Source organism: Tiliqua scincoides, chromosome 1, assembly GCF_035046505.1.
Source record: "Tiliqua scincoides isolate rTilSci1 chromosome 1, rTilSci1.hap2, whole genome shotgun sequence".
Lineage (NCBI taxonomy): Eukaryota > Metazoa > Chordata > Lepidosauria > Squamata > Scincidae > Tiliqua > Tiliqua scincoides.
The window spans coordinates 193557563-193577507 of record NC_089821.1 but is presented as its reverse complement, the minus strand read 5'-3'; the positions used below and the strand labels follow the sequence as shown (position 1 = coordinate 193577507).

Here is a 19945-nt window from a genome sequence, read left to right as displayed (position 1 = left end):
AAAACTGTCATTCTTTCATGTGTGTGCTGTTAATTCTCACTTACCTTTCGAAATGATGCCGGCAATGTAGATGTAGATATTGCAACCAATGGAATAGCAAAGGCAAACTGTGAATCTTGCGAAGGAACTGGAGGAGGCTGCTGATTTGCCTGAGCAACATACTGTATGTCAGGCATGTTGAAAGATCTAAAAAAAATAGCAGAAACACAATACTGTTCTGTTTAAAGATGTTAACCACAGATAATAAAACTGTGTTACATTGGGATTATAGTTTAAAATGTGGTTAAAAAATAAAATCAATAATGTAATTAGAAAATAGTCATTGGGCAGCTTATAAACACCACTAGTTTAGATAAACAAAGAGTATTAACAACTGGAAAAAAATCTGTTTCCATACAGTAGATTATTGATTTTTAATACAACGTGGGTCTGCATGCTGGAAATAAAAGCAGTTCATTTCTTTTTGACTAAAGATTTTTGCAAAGGAAAAAAGGGTAAGCAATAAAAACATGTATAATACAAAATATGTACAATAGTTTGTGCAAGAAATGAACTAAATAAATAAGTAACAGAATCAACAGTTTTGACATGCAGTTATCAAAGTTTTAATAATGCTTACAGAGGCTCATTTTCTAAACCAGTGGTTCCCAAACATTTTTGCACTGGGACCCACTTTTATAATTACACTGGGACCCACTTTTATAATTACACTATCAGGACCCACCTAGCTTTACAAGACTAAAAGAAAAGTGTTTCCCTGTACCAACCATTCAAGCCTCAGTTTTAATCCTATTTCCTATAGTAGAGGGGAGACCACCTTCTAGAGCAGGGGTCTCTAAACTTTTCGGTCAAAGGGCTGCATCAAATATCTGGTACAGTGTTGAGGACTGGGAAAAAAATTAAATAATAAAATTTAAATAAATGCATTAGAGATGGAACTTAGATGAATGAATAAATGAATGGGTTCCAATGCCCAGGATTTCTCCAAGCACCAACAAAGCCTAAGAAATAAAGCACACACTTAAATTCCCTCACCCCACAAGCACAACTCCGGTTGTGTTTGGTCAGCTGGGCCAGAGTCTCTCAGGAGATCAGAGACAGGCCACTGGCCGGATACAGGCTGGTCATAGGCCATATCTGGCCCTCGGGCCGGGGTTTGGAGACCCCTGTTCGAGAGCATTTGTTGAGCTCCACATTAATCAGATTGGGACCATTCTGCTGGTCTTGTGGGTAAACACACACATTTGGCTCAGTTTCGCTTTCCATAGGGTTTAATTCATTTTCCTTGTGTGGGGGGGCTTCCTTCTTGAGAGTTTGTTGAGGCCTGCATTCATCGGATCAAAACCATTCTGGCTCTAAAGGCTGCTGCCTGATTTATGAATGCCAAGGAGTGTGGCTATAATGGTGACTGGGTAGCAGTGCTCCCCCCCTACAAGCAGCAGCTTGTTTAACCCTTGATGCCCCTAGCCTAACCTGCCCTGTCAGTTTCAAGAACCAACAAAAATTAGGTTGCAACTCACAGTTTGAGAACCGCTGCTCTAAACAATTAGTTCTGTTAAGTCACAGCTATATTATTGATGCGGAAATGTAGCAAATTTTGAGAGACATTTGCAAGTTTCAGCTGAATTTAAGGTTCAGTTTTCATTTTCTTTCATTTGTGACATAATGCAAACTATAGGTCTTTACACTAACTCGGACACGCACTTTAGTCAGGGAGCAGTTGCTCCAACCTCTGCATTTCAAACCAAGTGAGATTATTCCACTAGGTGCGTAATAATACTCTTTATTATTATAAGAGTATGTCACCTTCATGCCATCTTTCTGAATTAGCTTTGTGATGTCATCATGTAGTCAGATCAGACTACAAATTGTGAATATCAAAGTTCTGGCTGTGAAACCCCCACTAGATTAGATCACACAGCCAGCAAGAGCAGTTAGGAAAAATGGCACTGAAGAAGCAGCTGGCCAGAGCTGTGAACAGGTCCCAGAAATTACTGGGAAAAGTGAGCAAGAGAAAGGGGATTGGGGAAACATTTTCACTATAGATAAAATATTTGCTTGGAAAAATTTAGTGTGTACTATCCTAACCTACACAACAAATCCTAATCAACAAATCCTTAATGCTAACCAAAAATCAAAATATTTAAACTTTAGGTGAAACACTGACACCTCATGGACATTATTTTTATCCACACCTAATCTGAGTCAGTAACTTAGATTTCTTTTTTAAAGAATGGATTAATGTCCACAATGCAGTATGTATATTATTGCATCACAGACTCTTCATCCATTTGCATATTCAACAATGTTTGAACTTACATGGTTCTGAGCAAGGGCTCAGGCATAATTAAATCTTATGTAAAATTTTCTGCACCATTTTCCAGACCTAAGATAAAGCTGGAGACAGTTCTTGCAGAATACATGGAACATGGAATACATAGAACAAATGCAACATTTGTTCTGCTGACATGTTACACTATAAAGCTGTGTATCACTAACAGACTTTTAAGGAGCAGGGAGGGGGAATGCAGGGACATGACCCCTAGGATCTCACCACTGCCAGGGGTAACAGGCTACTTACCAGTGGCAACAGCCTCCCAGGGGTGCCAGGAACACTGTAGAAGCCCTCCCAGGGCTCTCCAAGCCTTGGGAATATGTAAAAATAAAGTTCACAACCCACTCCTGGTTTCACGATCGAAAACTGGAAGTGGATCACAACCTTTATTTTTAGATTTTCCAAAGCTTGGGCAGCCCTATGGAGGCTTCCGCTGGACTCCCTGCACCCTTGGGAGACTGCTGCTGCTGGTAAGTAGCATGAAGCCCTTGTCGCCTCTGATCATGGCACAATCCTGGGAATTGTGTCACTGCATTCCCCCTTCCCCATAAAGACTTACTGCGGCTCTCAAACTCCTGGAGAGTTTGGGATCTGCTGCCATATTCTATATTTTAAGATGGCCCCCCCAAGCACTCATATGATAGCATGAAGTTTTAGGAATTGGTTCCTGGCGCCCCTGGGAGGCTGTTGCCACTGGTAAGTAGCCTGTTACCCCTGGCAGTGGTGAGATCCTAGGGGTCAAAGACAGAGCTCCTCAGGCTGGGGTATTGCATCCCTTCTTGCATATGGAGTTACCTTCTAGTCCATATATTATTTACATTTTCTGTAAAATGCCAAGATGCCAAGGATTACTCTGAAACTGCCACATGCTCCACCACTAAACTTTGGCCTCATTCTGAATATTAAAATAACCAGTGCTGTACTGTCACTAGAGCAATAGAATGTAGCATTCTACTGATTGTGCATTTCACTGTTAAGGTTTAAAAGAGTAGTCTAGACTCTCCTGAGCTATCAGACTACTTCATTTTTCTACTCATTGAGATTTCTGAGGAATTTAGTTAGGCGCACTTATGTGACATCTTTCAGAGTATTCAAAATTCTGTACACAATGTTTCATTTTTTGATCATCCCTATCAGTAGAGGAGTTTGAAAACGGTTATTTGCCTTACTCAGAAGTAAGTCCATTGTGTTCAGTAAGGCTTAGGCTGTAAACCTACCTTACTTACCAAACACTTCAACCTATCAGGCAAACAAAACAGTGCCTCAGATCTGCGTCAAGCAACAAAAGTTGTTTCAGCACCATGCAGAAATGGCTAAATTATAAGTGCTGTCAGCTCTTGCAGGAATATCTCATCTTGGGAGTCAGGAGGATATCCATAAAATGTAGAGCCTCAGACTTCTGCTGTCGTAAAGTCTTATTATATTTGGGGTTGTGTTAATGCCTCAGTTCATAGATTACTACATACAACTGCTATTATAACTGATATTGTAACTGATATTATCAATATAAAAGCACAACTTACTTTCTAAAGAGAAGGGACTGCAGATCATGCCATTTTAAAAATGCATCTACATTTTCTTTCAGTCTTGTGTAGACGAAGTATGGCCACTGGGTGGCACATCACCCATGTGCAATGCAAAGCTGTTCAAAATGATCTGGGTATGAACTAACTTCTATAATTATATATAACTAACTTCTATAATTGCCACAAAGAGATGGATCCAGTGTTTGTGTTGAGAGGGGCAACTAGGTAGGCAGCCCTGGACTCCCGGTTGAACTTGTGGCCTCTGTGGCTGAGGTTCATTGGAAGGGTACACATGCTCTCCTGCCTGGATCTAAAGCCCAGATCTACCTGCTGGGAAGACCTGGGCTCCCATTCCAGCCAATCTTGTTAGTGCCCCACCCAGTTGGTCTTCCCTGATGCCCGATTTTGCTCCCCACCCTGGCAAGTGCACTTCCCTGCTGGCATGACAATTTGGGGAGGGGGGCACACACCCATGGCCATGCTTGGATCCACTCCTGCTTGGTTCCTGGTGCCCAGAGGAACAGTGGCACCAAAATGGCAACTGCTGTATCCCATGGGTGTGGGAGAGTCACTGGAGGTCTCCTCGGAGGAAGGGGACTTCAGTCTTCTTCTCCCTGGGGAAAGTTCCAAGCATAGGGTTTCTCATGAATGCACTGGCTATTTTGCCAGCGCAGACTAGAGAACTTCCATGTTGGGCTTTGCAGCCCAACACAGAAGATCCAGTGGAGAAGGCCTCTGCCTGCCCTACCCCCTCCCTCACCACCCCCTCCCCAGAATGCCTCCCCCCATAGGAAAGGCTGCACCGCCACCTAGTGGTCCTACCTTTCTCCCACAGCCGCACGGCATCCCCCTCGCTGCGCTGGAAGAAGCACCAACTCGTCCTGGCCTGGTGCCAGCACTCCCTCCTCCTGCTGTGCCATTAACTAGCTTTAAGGCATGCTTACAACACCATCCTATGGCTGCTGATGACCCATAGGATTGGGTCCTAAGAAGCTTTCCAGACAATCAGATCTCTAAATTTTTTGGTTCACTTGCTTGCTTTACATAATCAGTGATTCTGTTCTGGCACTATAATATTTTCCTAACACTTAAAACACTCTATTTTGCCACTGGAAAATGGAGTGTCTTCCCCAGCAGCCCTTCTGTTGCAACTGTTTGAGCCTATGTGAAATGTGGTTGTATGAGCATAACCGAGATCTACTGTCTGCAACATCACTAGTGGTGAGTGATACAGCTCCCCTCCCATTCCATGAATGTATCTTTTTTTAAAACTTTCTTGGAGAATTAATTCTCTCCTACAGTGCCACTTCAGTACCAGAGCACTGATCCCATGAACCCCATAAAGTTACCACTTCCCCACCAACACCATTTCCCGTTTCTAGATCTTTTTTCTTTCTAGATACTGTTCTTTGAGGATGTCTGCTCCCCTACCCAGTGTCGCTTGATATATATATATATATATATATATATATATATAAGAGAAAAGCTACTGTTTCCCCACAGCAAAGTAACTCCCTTCCCTTATGGGATGGGGACATGACACTATAATGTTGGTATTGGAACCTCACAAGGACTAAAAGAGTGCATTGTTTAAATTGTCTTGGAGGGCCCTTAATCACTTCCTCAAAGAAATATCTATACATTCCAGTAGATGTTAATGGTGTTGACTGATTTATAATAATAATAACTTGGTATTTATATACCGTCTTTTCTGGTCATCGGATTACTCCTCTGACTTTATTCAAGGCGGTTTACATAGGCAGGCATGTCTAAATCCCTCAAGGGGATTTTTACAACGATAAAGGTTCTCTCTTTCAAGAACCAACAACATTTCAGAATGGATCTTCCTGGTTTGGTCTCACTTCTGGCCTCCAGTTCTCCCACGCAGGCTGGCAAGCAGGTCCATCTCTCACATGGAGGGCAGCCAAGACACTTTTTGCTCACACCAAGAGCAGGTGGAATCACTCAGCTCAGCTGCTTCAAGGTTTCGCCATTCTCAGCGGGAGCTGCCGGTGTCCTTGAACTGTCGACCTTTTGATGTTATCTTCTGGCTAATGGAGACTCTACCCTCTAGACCAGACCTCCTGCCCAAGGTCTATCTAAAGTGCCCATTTATCTAAAGTGGTTTCATTTTCTAGATTTTTCTTGCAGGTGTACCTTCTTATAAAATGGGAGCTTGGCATTTTGGTATTTTATCTCCTTCAACCACTAACAGTAAAAGTTCATCAGCACTATTTAAAAACTGTATGCAGCCAGGCATACAATGTCTCTAAACATTCGTAGAGCATGAAAGAAATCAGGAAAAGGAAACCTCTAAAAACAATGCAAGTACTCATGAGAAAGCAAAAGACAAATATTATACAAAAGCCAGAGTGTGGGCAGATGCTGAGCAAACTCTTCATATAAGCTGTCTCTAGCCTTATTAGGATTTTGGTTCAACAAGCTGCTCTTCCAGTAAAGCTGCTCTCCTGTGCAACATCTCTAGCTGATAGAGCAAATTATATAGGGGCACCGAAAGAAAGTCAAATGAATGGCTTGACAGTAATCAAAGCATTTTTAGTTGAACTTTTAAGTCACAGTGAAAGTCTCCATTTTGCCAGGAAAACAGGCTAACCCAAAGAAAGCATTTATGAAGTAGGATGACAGTGAAATCCTATTCCAAGACACAATAATGGCTATTCATTTTTAAATATTATTTTTCATTAAATAGGTTCACTAATGTGTCTTCCACATTATATAATGTGGCAGGGCATCAGATTTACAAAAATACATTGTAAACTCTGATTGAGACAACTGTGAGAGTGGAAGTATCTCTCTCCCTGGCAAAGCAAATGAGTAAGCATGAAGTAAGAATCCATGGAGCATGGAGTAAGCATGGAGTAAGAATGCCTGCACTGAATCCTCAGCATCTTTATATAGATCTCAGATTGCAAGGCTGGAAGGAGACCTGTGTGTGAGATCCCAGAAAGCCATTACCAATCAGAGTAGACAGCACGGTCCTTGATGGACCAGCAACAAATCTGTTTCATATGATGGACGCCACTGACTTTGGGATTACTACAATTTTTTTTCCAAATTTTAATGAGTAACTACTAACTGCAACTTGTTTCATAAACAAAGAATGCATGCAGTCCTGAGTCTTTTGGTAGAAGAATGGTATACACATGTAACAAATCAATTACAAAATGGTCTACATACTTATATATTATACCCTTCTGTGTGCATACACAGTCCCTTCTCAACTAGTTGAACAGGCCAACCTAGATGGAAATCTTCTGCAATTAAGCATGTAATTTCAGGGTGCTGTGTTGTGCACTTGCTCTCATATTTACAGCAATTACTTCAATACTGGTCACACCCAGCTATTCAAAACAAAAACAAAATGAAAATTTGGGACAATACCTTGGTCCTCGATTGTTATTTTTAAATTTGATGCATCTGTTTGAGAACTAAAGCAAGATTCTCAGAATCAATGATAATGTACAATATACAGTATTTTTGAGATGGTGAACACAATGAAAGTGGTAGGAAAAACTTAGGTGAGAGGATGATAGCTTAAGAGCCCAATTCTATTAAGTGTCAGCACCAACACTGCAGCCTAGCACCAGTGTTAGGTGTTGTAAACATGCCATAAGGCATGTCTGTGCCACCCTGAGAGGAAACAACATTGGCGGGGAGGCCTGCGCCACCCCATCAACGTTACTGCTAGAGCCCTGGCCACCAGCAAGAAGGCAAGCACCAAGAGGCGTGGGGTAGTGGGGGGGGTGGAAGGAGGGCATAGGGGGGTGTTCTTGGGCAGAGGAAGGGGGAGAGATGGCCGAACAGGGGCAGGACCAGCCCGGGAGGGAGATGGGGCCAACGGAGGCCTCCTCTTTCAGATTCTATCCCCCATGTCCAGCTCGGAAGCCTGACATGAGGTTTCTCAAGTCTGCACCAGCAATTTAGCTGGCACAGACTTGAGAAGCCCCACTGCAGAGAATGAGGCTCTACTCAGGGTAAGGAATGAATGTTCCACAAAATAAAGCAGCAGCCATTTTGGCGCCGCTGTATCGCATGGTGCCAGGAACCTTACGATTGGGCTGCCCATATGTGAAATTTTAAATAGACTTGAAGTTTCAATATGAACTCTTCACTGGAAACATCCAAATAAGAATTGACGTGATACAGAGCAGAAGATTCACAACCTTTTCTCTCCATGAAAAGTGAAGGAATTGACATTAAAAGATTAGTGCGAAGTTCAGTTTCTGAAATTATGTCATATTTTATAGCAGCAAAATATAGTTTAAAATAACATTTTAAAGGTTATAATTCAAGAGGGGGTTTAATTTATAGAAGTCATTTTCAAGAGCTACAAACGTCTGATCTTTCAACACTTTTTCACAGTCACAATATGATATTGTATTCCAAGGTTTGAAAGTCCTATACATATTGTCAAACATGGAGGTAATGATTCCATAATAGACTCCTTTAGTGTTACTGAAGTATTGTTTTTCTGTAGTCAGTGAGCAGCAGAATTTAAAAAGTTTTTCACACAGCACTTAATAGAATTAGAGGTGTTTGAAAACAGTGTTATTTGTTTTACTCAGAAGTAAACCCACTGTGTTCAGTAAAACTTAGGTGTAATCTTATCTTACTCACTCTAAATATAGTATTATACTATCTAGAAATGATGTTTCCCAAGCCCAAGAACCTCCTAAACTAGTTGTTCACAAGTAAGTCCCATTCAGGAAACGTTCCTTGTACAGTTAATAAGAAGCTTCCTCTTTGGAGCTTTTGTCTCTAATATTTTCCTGTTGAGTGGACAGTCCTCATGCACTCCATAAGCCAGTTCCTGTTTTGGGGGGCATTAATTAATAGGTTTCTCTCTTTAATTTTTCTTTTCCTTTTTTTATTGCATAACAAAATTATTTTGCAATATAACAATAACAATAACAATAACAATAACAATAACAATAACAATAATAATAATAATAAGGTATTTATATACCGCCTTTTCTGGTCATCAGATTACTCCTCTGACTTTATTCAAGGCGGTTTACATAGGCAGACATTTCTAAATTCTTCAAGGGGATTTTTACAAACATAGAGGTTCTCTCTTTCAAGAACCAACATCATTTCAGAATGGATCTTCCTGGTTTGGTCTCACTTCTGGCCTCCAGTTCTCCCATGCAGGCTGACAAGCAGCTCCATCTCTCACATGGAGGATAGCCAAGACACTTCTTGCTCACACCGAGAGCAGGTGGAATCACTCAGCTCAGCTTGTCAGCTGCTTCAAGGTCTCGCCATTCTCAGCCATTCAGGGACTGCTGGTGTCCTCGAACTGGCAACCTTCTGATGTTATCTTCGGGGTAACGGAGGCTCTACCCTCTAGATCAGACCTCCTGCCTATTATCCCAGAATAATTTTGAAAGAGCAGTTGACGCAAAAAGGGAGCACTATGCACAAACAACCTTTTGTTCCTCATGGCATGTAAGAGTTAACAAGATATTTTGTTAACTTTTGTCTTCTCAGAATTCTGATTGCAGGTATTCTGTCCCAGGAGATCTCCACACACAAACACCCAACTGGAACCTTACCTTACCCACCCACAGAGGAAGAGCAATGCACCCCACACAGGTAAGCAAAGGAAGGGAGAGAATCCCATGCAGCACTACTGATGCTGCATTTCCCTGTCATGTCTCCATCCCCCCCCCCATTCTGACCCTCTAGAACAGGGGTCTAACCCCTAACCCCAGCCTGGGGGCCAGATGCGGCCCACGGCAAGCTTCTATCCAGCCCGTGGCCAGCCTCTGATCCCAAGAGCCTCTGGCCCAGTTGACCAAACACAACCACAGTTGTGCTTGTGGGGTGGGGGAAATGGGGGTCCATTTAAGTGTATGCTTGACACTGTGCCAGATATTTAATGCAGCCCTTCAGCCAAAACGTTTAGAGACCCCTGCTCTAAAACAGTGGTTTTCAAACTGGTGGGTTGTGACCCACCAGCTTGTGTAAAGACGCCCCGTTCCCTTTAAGGGGCGGGGCAGAGGGAAAGTAGCAAAGCGATCCGAGGATCACACCCCTGCAGGGGGAGGGGGGCCACCCCTCAACAAAGCATATGTGCCCCCAGGGTCCAGGGGGGATGGGGAGCCCCGCAGAACGCCTGCAGAGCTCTCCACGGCTTCCAAACAGTGAAAGTTCCAAGTGTGACCAAACTGGAAGTGGAATTTCTGGTTTCGTCGTGCTTGGAACCTTCACTGTTCAAAAGCCACGGAGAGCCCTGCAAGCACCCCGCGGGGCTCCCCACACCCCCCGGACCCTGGGGGCACATATGCTTTTTGTATGTTTACCCAAACTCATGATACAGTGTCATTGCACTGTGTGTCATTACAGTGTCATCGTACAGTACGTGGCCCCATTCACGCTGCCAGTAGTCAATGATGAGAGGCAAGGTGGGGAAATGCATCATAAAATGACTTCACATCATGCATTGTGATACACAATATCAATTAGATATTGTGAGGAAGATGAAAGGAAAAGCACCCATGTGGAACTTGGCAATAGCTGCTCCACGTCTCTTGTAATGTCTGACTGAATGCTAAGGGAGGCGGCAGATATGATATTGGTTTACAAAATTGTGAATGGTCTGGTGAAATTTGTTGCTCTCTTATAATTCTAGAGCTCTGGATCACCTAATGAAATTGATTGGCAAAGATCCAGAATATATTAAAAGAACTATCTCTTTACATAATATATATTCAACTTAGGGAACTCACCACCACATGACACTGTGATGGCAATAAGCTCAGAAGATTTTAAAAGATTAGATATCAGGGACAAAAACCATGTTGCCTTCACATCCTGTTTATGGGTTTCAGGGAAGGATCTGGCTGATCACCATAGCAAAGCTAAGCAAGATTCTGGTATGATCCAGCAGGGTCTTATGTTCTTGTGAAATGATGTGAAGTAGTTCTAATTCCAAAGCAAATCTGTAACTCATGAATGTTGTCTACAGTTCCAGAAACAAAGTTTAGTATATCTTGACACACAGGTACAAAGCCCATATATGTCTGGGTGCAAAGTTCAAAGTAAGTTGAGAAATGGACCTCATAGTTAGGGGATTTAAATATAAGAACTGAAATGGAACTAGGCACAGCTGAAAATCTCACTTTTTTGGGGGGGGGGAAGGAGATGTTATTGCAGGCAGGCTACAGAGAATATTCACTTGGTGAACCAGGGCTGCTTTTCCCTTATTTAATTATTAGTTTTTCTTTCATTTAATTATATATAATTATTTATAATTATTTTAATTTGTTTGAAGATGTCACTTCCGGCCATGACATCACTTCTGGTGGGTCCAGGACAGGCTGTTATTCTGAAAAGTGGGTCCCAGTGCTAAACGTTTGAGAACCACCACCTTAACTCATAATGGACCAATGAGACATCCTAGTGTCCAAAATCGTGGCTTTTAGGAATAATACCATCATGTCATATATCATTGATGCAGAATTTCATCCATTGCTTATGGGGAAATATTCACTGCATTTATTTTCTGGTTATTATTATTATTCATTTCATGTCATGACTATTACTATCTGTCAGTCTCGCGTACCTCACAGGGTTGTTGTGACAACAAAAGGAGGGGAACCATACACACCACCCTGAGCTCCTTAGAGGAAGGGTGGTATAAAAATGTGAAAAATTAATTACAGGTCCAGCCTTGTTATACATGGATTTTTTTATACACGGATTTGACTCAATGGCCCTTGCAAATGAGAAGGAATGTGCCAATCCCTGGAGAAGGGGAAAAATACACCCCTTTAAAATCAGTTTAAAAAACTGCTTTTTACTGCTGCATAGAGACAGTCATACAAGTGATTACAGGTATAACCTAAGTATCCACAGATTTTTCTATCTCAAAGCTGATGAGAAGGGCCCTTTAAATTAAACAGTCCTTTAATAATGCCAGAGAGGGCAGCTGGCTGACAATCCATCAGTCATTCTCTCTGCAGGCTTCACTCCTCCCTTCCCCCTGAGACCATGAAAGAAGGCTAAATGGCAGCAATCATCACCTTCTCCATTCTTTCCTCCTTGCTGGGGCTCCTGGTGAAGGGAGAGATTGCTGCCTCCTAGTGAAGCCTAAGCACCTGGAGTGCATTACAAAGGTCATCAGTTAGTTAGTTGGCAACCTTCAGTCTCGAAAGACTATGGTATCGCGCTCTGAAAGGTGGTTCTGGAGCAGCGTCTAGTGTGGCTGAAAAGGCCGATTCGGGAGTGACAATCCCTTCCACACTGGGAGCAAGTGCAGTCTGTCCCTGGCCTGTCTCCCTGGCTATGGGCCTTCCTTCTTTGCCTCTTAGCCTCAGACTGTTGGCCAAGTGTCTCTTCAAACTGGGAAAGGCCATGTTGCACAGCCTGCCTCCAAGCGGGCCGCTCAGAGGCCAAGGTTTCCCACTTGTTGAGGTCCACTCCTAAGGCCTTCAGATCCCTCTTGCAGATGTCCTTGTATCGCAGCTGTGGTCTACCTGTAGGGCGCTTTCCTTGCACAAGTTCTCCATAGAGGAGGTCCTTTGGGATCCGGCCATCATCCATTCTCACAACATGACCGAGCCAACGCAGGCGTCTCTGTTTCAGTAGTGCATACATGCTAGGGATTCCAGCACGTTCCAGGACTGTGTTGTTTGAAACTTTGTCCTGCCAGGTGATGCCGAGAATACGTCGGAGGCAGCGCATGTGGAAAGCATTCAGTTTCCTCTCCTGTTGTGAGTGAAGAGTCCATGACTCGCTGCAGTACAGAAGTGTACTCAGGACGCAAGCTCTGTAGACCTGGATCTTGGTATGTTCCGTCAGCTTCTTGTTGGACCAGACTCTCTTTGTGAGTCTGGAAAACGTGGTAGCTGCTTTACCGATGCGTTTGTTTAGCTCGGTATCGAGAGAAAGAGTGTCGGAGATCGTTGAGCCAAGGTACACAAAGTCATGGACAACCTCCAGTTCATGCGCAGAGATTGTAATGCAGGGAGGTAAGTCCACATCCTGAACCATGACCTGTGTTTTCTTCAGGCTGATTGTCAGTCCAAAATCTTGGCAGGCCTTGCTAAAACGATCCATGAGCTGCTGGAGATCTTTGGCAGAGTGGGTAGTGATAGCTGCATCGTCGGCAAAGAGGAAGTCACGCAGACATTTCAGCTGGACTTGCACCAACCTTGTTTGGGATCTTCTTCGCTGTCCTGCTGAAGCAGGCCTTTGGAACTACAACAGAAGGCATCTATCTCCGGACCAGATCAGATGGAAAGCTCTTCAACCTCTCCAGACTGAGAGCAAAGTCCAAAGTCCAGCTGAAATGTCTGCGTGACTTCCTCTTTGCCGACGATGCAGCTATCAAAGGTCATCAAGGTTGTTTTTAAATCACCAAAAACAAAACTCATCAATTTAAATCACCAAAGCAAAGAAACTTTGTTTTTTAAACTTTGATTTGCTATAGTGGGTTTTTTGTCATCCATGTGAGTTTTTGGAACAGAACCCTGGCGAATAATGAGACTCCACCTGCATGTTTTATGGGGGTGACAAAAATTTATGAACCCAAGTGTCGAAAGACCTAGCTACAACACTGCTTCTTTGTATAAGAGTGTATAATAGCTCTTGTTGCTTAATCATTTATTTTACAGTTACAGAATGCAAATGGTCGAGAGTTAACTCAGGAAACTCACTGCCAAAGCTACAGCAAACATTCTGGAAGAAATACATTCATCAAAGAAACTTCACTGGGTTCTGCCAGCCTGAAATTCCAATCCACCTTGCTTATCAGCACTCATAACATTAAATTAGTATTATCATCATCATGAACAAATCTGAAGTGTGAAGAGCAGACATTCTTAATAACTGTCCTCCCTCCAGAGAATTTCAAAGTTACCCTACCCCTGGGAAGAGCCAGGAGCTGCCAACTTCCCAGAAACCTAAATGCCCTAGTTGTTAGGTTGCTTAACTCTGGTGGGGAGGACTACTAGTCACCCTATGGTCACCACTGAAAATCTTCAAAGAAGCAATATCATAACATTTGGGGCCTGGGGCGTGGTCATGGTCCATTGTTGTCCCTTCCCCCCACAGTTTCTTCATCAGCCACCATCTTTTTTGGTGTGTTTAAATTTATTTTTATTGTGAATTAATATTGTCATGTTCAGCTTCCTCAGAGCATGTTGTCAGGCACAAAGGTATGGCATTTATGGTATGATAAATACCATACCACAAAGTATGATAGTTATACTGTACACCAAGATAGAGAGACCATACTACTTAAAAACCAATATGGGCAAAAAATTCTAAAGCTATTGAGAATAGCAAGGCACAACATCCCTTCCGCTACAGCGTCTCTTAGAATGCGTGTACCTTGAACTTCCTGAAGGAAAAATATGGAGAGAGACACTGCAAAAGCACTGATCACACTAGGATGTTATTGAAGGGCTACATACAAGCTAATTGCTCAGTCACTTCTGCATATGATTGGCAGCATTTATTGTTATGCACAAGGACAAACTAATACATTTTTCCACCTACTGTCGAACATGAAAGGTGCCAATGAGGGATGACATACATGCACATCTGTCAGGGATGATCAGAAATGCAGAAATTACCCATCTAAATATTACAAGAAGCATCAGCAGTCATATGTGGAAGTGGTTGGTGAATTCAGGAGATTGCTGCATTCTTACACATCATCCAAAGCCACTCTTAAGAAGTATGGGGGAAGGCAACAAATATATAATAGTTTATTATAGATCAGGGGTGCCCAAACCCCGACCCTGAGGCCACATGCGGCCCTCGAGGACTCCCAATCCAGCCGTCAGGGAGACCCCAGTCTGCAATGAGCCTCTGGTCCTCTGTAGACTTGCTGGAGCCCATGCTGGCCTGATGCAACTGCTCTCAGCGTGTCGGCCAACTGTTCAACCTCTCAAGTGAGCTGCGAGATGGAGGCTCCCTTCACTGCTTGCTGTTTCACATCTGTGATGCTGCAGCAGCAGCAGCAGCAAAAGAAAGGCTGGCCTTGCTTTGTGCAAGGCCTTTACCTATTGCAAGACCTTCATTCATTCATATGTTCTATCTCTAATATATTCATGTGTGTAAATTTATTCAAATTTGAAATGTAAATTAATTTTTTTCCTGGCCCCCGACATAGTGTCAGAGAGATGATGTGGCCCTGTTTCTTGCCAGCATCAGGTAGTCCAATCAATTGTAGAGAATAAAATGTTCTTAAAAGTGTCATAGTGGATAATCAGGTTTATACTAAATAAAGTCATAGAAAAAGCAAGCTGTGGTCTATTGTGAAAATGGCAAAGAACATATTTTTTTACTTGCTGAAAAAGTGTTGAGACATTGTACAGAATTCAACTTGGTGAAAAATTACTATATGGAAGAAGGATTTTGAGATCTAGGTACATTTATTATCTTGTACCTTCAAGGTTAATTGTAGCATCAGCATGAAAAAGGGCACAAACCAAACAATTACAATACAGCAGACAGCTTTAAGTAGCAATAAATAAAAATGTAAAAGGACCTAACACCCCATGATTTTTTTAAGCAATAGTTTTACATGCATAATTTCACTGCCTCAGGGTTGCAATCTGGGTTCCAAAGACCATAATGCTAGGTGCTGTACAAAAGCAATTAAGAAGTGAGAGATCCTTCCTGCTTTAAAATTTTAGAAAGACAATATAAAAAGATGATGAAACCACTGAAGCTCCCATTTGCCCTGTAAAATAAAATAAGCTGAGATCTCTTTTTATATATCAACTAAAGGAAGGTACTTATTTCATTTGGCTTAACTGATTCATAAATTAATGATCCAGAAGTAGTCATGAAATTGATGATAACCATATTTACTTTAAGATGAAATTAGCCTAGGCTAGTGGTTCTCAAACATTTTAGCACCACTTTTAGCACCACTTTTTTAGAATGATAATATGTCGGGACCCATTAGAAGTGATGTCATCACCAGAAATGACATCATCAAGCAGGAAAATTTTTGACTATCCTAGGGTGCAATCCTATTCACAGTTACCCAGGAGTAAGCCCCATTGACTATCATTGTTAAAAGCATATACATAGTAGCCTGATAAAAATACAAATGTCACATTTCCCCAAATGCAGTCACATACCATGGTGGCATCAAATTAAAAATAAAATATTGAAATGAATGGGGATCCACCAGAAATTGGCTCATGTCCCAACCCACAGTTTGAGAAACACTGGGCTAGGCAGAATACTATAAAATGTGCAGTACACACCATAAGAAGCAACCCTGAACTCATCATGTTTAACATGAGTATTAACTACTGCGGTTGGTGGTAGTGGTTGTTTAAAATTTTAAAATAATAGAATGGAGCAGTTAAATACCCTGTGAAACCATGGTGGCAGAACTTTGATAATTTGTCACTGCTATGGTTTCAATGCCACCATTTGCTATTTAAAGTGGGGGGAACTTCAGTTTAAAAGTATCCTGGTGCATGTATGTTCTAAGTTTGAGTTGAAGTTGGGCCAGATGTGGAAGAAAATAAAAATAAAGACTGCTAATTTAATGAGAATACTTGGCAGCCATGAAGGCCAGAGCATGAGCAAAGAGATCTAGTCCCCATATGCTTTCGTACGCCAGTAATCAGTCCTTAAAATGATGCAACTCTAACTAAATGGTGTCTAGAAATGTTCTCAGTTATTTTTACCAGTCCTCAGCAAAGCTCTATAAATGTAGTTAAATGTGGGACATGAAAATATGTGAGAATATACGTTTAAGCAATGCGATACATGAAAGGAAAGGTTATACTTAATTTTAGGGAATCCAACAACATTCATTCATTCACTCTTATCAGATTCTCATTTAAAAAGTAACAAAAATCTGCCTGTCGTGCCTTATCAGACCAGAGACCTGAAACAACTTAAGATTCAGAGACAGACAAAAAGAAAAGACAAGTATCATGCATAAATAATTGTGAAATCCTGTACTTGGACAGATGTACATCTCTCTTCACAATGAACATATGCCCTGAAGTAAACAGCTTAATTTTCCTTATCTTAACTTGCTTAAAACAAGTGTGGCAATTTGTAGTAGAAGAGTCTGTAAATCTAGCTGCTGTATATGATGCTAGGTCATTTCTGACAGGTATTTTAGCTAGGATGACTACATGTAATTTTTTATTTGTGTGTGTGTGTGTGAGAGAGAGAGAGATTATAGGCATTCACTGAATGATTCACATCCCTGTTCTGGCTCTTAACGCCTGAACATTAGTCGTTACTCTTCATAGTCTTTCAGAGCTTTTTTTTTTTAATTTTATTTTGTGCAACAAAAAGAAAACATACATAAATGTGATCCTTATAAATTTACAAGTTACCCCCCCCCCCAAAGATATATCTTCAATATTAAATAAAAGTACCTACATACTACACATAGTTTTAAGTGCTTTATCAAGGAATGGCTTCCATATGGTTTCAAATTTGTCCATACGCAACTGCTGTATATAAACCATTCATTCAAAAACTGATAGGCATAGAAGATCATCCACAGTTGGAGCTATTTTTTTCAGCTCCACCGGGCTTCCAGTATCATAACTCACATTCCTGCTGTAATGTCTATTCTCTATATCGGTGACTCCAAACCCTGGCCCGGGGGCCAGATGAGGCCCACGGTGAGCCTCTATCAAGACCGTGGCCAGCCTCTGGGGGGAGGGGCCAAGACATAAAGTGACTGGGCTTCTTGAGAGATGGGGATCCTCCCTAGATAAATAGGTGACTCCCCTGTAAGCATTCTGGGTTAAGCCTGAGAAGCCAAATTCTCCCCTCCCCCTGAGGTAATGGAGGCCAAGCCAGCCGCGGACCTCTGCAGCCCCTTGCCCAGGGCAAAGCTCTGCGATTGTGGCCCCCCGCACAGAAATCTGCCCCCCTACTCACCAGAGACTCACGGAGCTTCGCGTGACCTCCACCCACATCGGGGAAGCCTCTGTGAGGTTCTCTGATGCTGTAAACTGTGCTTCTGGAAAATTGGAAGCACAGTTTCTGGCCCCGTTAGGAGCCTCAGAGATGCTTCCACGGGGTCCTCGTGGCTGGCACCTAGGGCTTTTGCCCTGTATAAGTCTATGGCAGGTATGCAACTGGGTTGAGCCTACAGAGTCACCGGAGGCCATTATTTAGCACTTACCTGAGGTAAAATGGGAAGGTTGTCCTTTGCACCTACTAGTCCTTGACACAGCATGCAAAAGGAAAATGGCGCCCAAGAGTTTTACCTTAGAAACCTGAGGTAAATTACTGAAGCTTGGGAGCACTGGACAGGACGGGCACTGTATTTTATAGAAGTTACCTGCCTCGTCTGCAACAAGCAGAGCTCGAAGCATGAGCAAAAAGGAGGCCTGTCAGCTTTCACTTCCGCCACAACAGTTGTGAGGCATAAAGCTTTGGGGCCCATTCGGGTCGTGGTAGCATGTGGAGAATGGGGCAGTTGACACAGTGATTTCTCTGGACCACTGCTGCCCCAGCAGCTTGACAGACTGGAGAAAAATTACGCAGGGAGCCAAGAAACTCCTGGCACAAAAGTGCCTTAGGAAAAAAAAAACTTAAGCTCCCAACCACCAAAGTGGAGCCCTGCGGGAGCTTTACCGCATTTTCCCTCTAGTCCCTAAAAGGACCAGCTCCTACTAAAGGGGAGGGAGGAGGAGGAAATGACGGTGAAGCCCCATAAGAGCTTCGCCCCCCTTTACCCGGCACTCTAGGCAAGCCAGGCTAAGGTGGGAAAATGGGAGCACCTCACTGGCTGCTGCACAAGGGGGGGCTGGGTGGGCTGAGATCCTGAAGGCTGTGTGCCTTCTGGAGTCAGTTTGACAGAATTTTCAAGCGGGGAACAGCTTCCCCTTGGACTGGGGCTGAGAGGCAGCTCACAGCTCTCGCTCGGTGCCCTGCTGGGCCTGCTCACTGGGCCCCTTCACGTCTCCTGGCTCCAGGGTTGCTGCGACGCCTGGGGGCTGGTGGGCTCTGGGGAACGCTCTTGCTCTTCTGCTGCCTGCTGTGAGGAGTCCTCACCTCCTGCTTCTCCTTCCCTGATATCCTTTAGTCAACTGCCCCTCTCCCTTTCTCTTTTAATTGCTGTCTGGGTTTTTGGCTATTGCGGCTTTTACTGCTTCTGCTTTGACCAGGCTCCAGGGCAGTCATCTTGCCACTGCCTTCTTTGCTTCCCTTCAGGGGCTCAGCAGACTCGCATGTCACTCCCTCCCACTGTCTGAGGCTTTGTTACTTTAAACGGAGCTCTTGTGTCTCTGCTGCTATTTCTTGGCCATTTCTCTAGTCCTTCTCCTCTAAGCACTGGCTGTTGGTGCCTTTTGCCACTTTTGCCTTGGTGGGGCCTTGATCAGGCTCCTCCTTTCTTTTTGTCTTCATGGCAGCCATTTGCCAGTGGCCTTCTGCCATGAAGAAAGGCTTTCCTTTCTCCTTGTCCTCATGGCTCCCTTCAGGGGCCTGGCAGTCATGCTGTGTCCTGGATGAGTTCACTCCCTCCTCCCTTGGGGCTCTGTGTTAAGCAGAGCTCCTCTGCTCCTTCTTTGCTCCTGTTTCTTGGCTGGGGTCTGGTCCTGTCCAGTTTCCAGTGCTGGTGGAGCGATGCCAATGGGGTGTGCGTTGCATCCTTTGGTGGGGAGACAGTCACAGAGTCGTCCTCAAGGTAGGGGAACATTTGTTCTCTTATCTCAGGGCTGCATTGCGGCTGCAATGGTGCTCAGAGGTTGGATAGGATTGGGCCCTAAATTGGCTGTCTGTCACTGCAAGAGTATAAACAGGGCTGCTTGTAACTGCTCATAGGGGGGAAGACCACCTCTTCATTTTGCAAGGTAAAACAAAAATTAGAGAAAACTGATTATTAGGGTAGCGTAACACCTATCTATCCCCCCTTTGATCTCTGGCTTGTCATTTAGGGGGAGAGCCCTACCTTAAAAAATAACTAAATTTGGACATATTTAGAATTTTGGAACCAGAGAACCTGGATGGCAGTGGCTATGGGACTGGGGTGACTTTGGCCAGTCATTATCTACAGTTTTGTTTTAGGGAACTAGGGAGAGAAAGAACCATGCACACTACCCTGAGT

At 43.2% G+C, this 19945-nt stretch overlaps 1 protein-coding gene across 1 annotated transcript in view; it reads right to left on the bottom strand.

The window, feature by feature from the left end:
• Positions 1-19945, bottom strand: part of CRYBG1 (crystallin beta-gamma domain containing 1) — a 144681-nt gene that overhangs the window by 96187 nt on the left and 28549 nt on the right. Inside the window, exon 2 of the mRNA XM_066610329.1 lies at positions 45-186. Coding sequence (XP_066466426.1) covers positions 45-186 — 142 coding nt within the window. The remainder of the gene's footprint in view (positions 1-44; positions 187-19945) is intronic.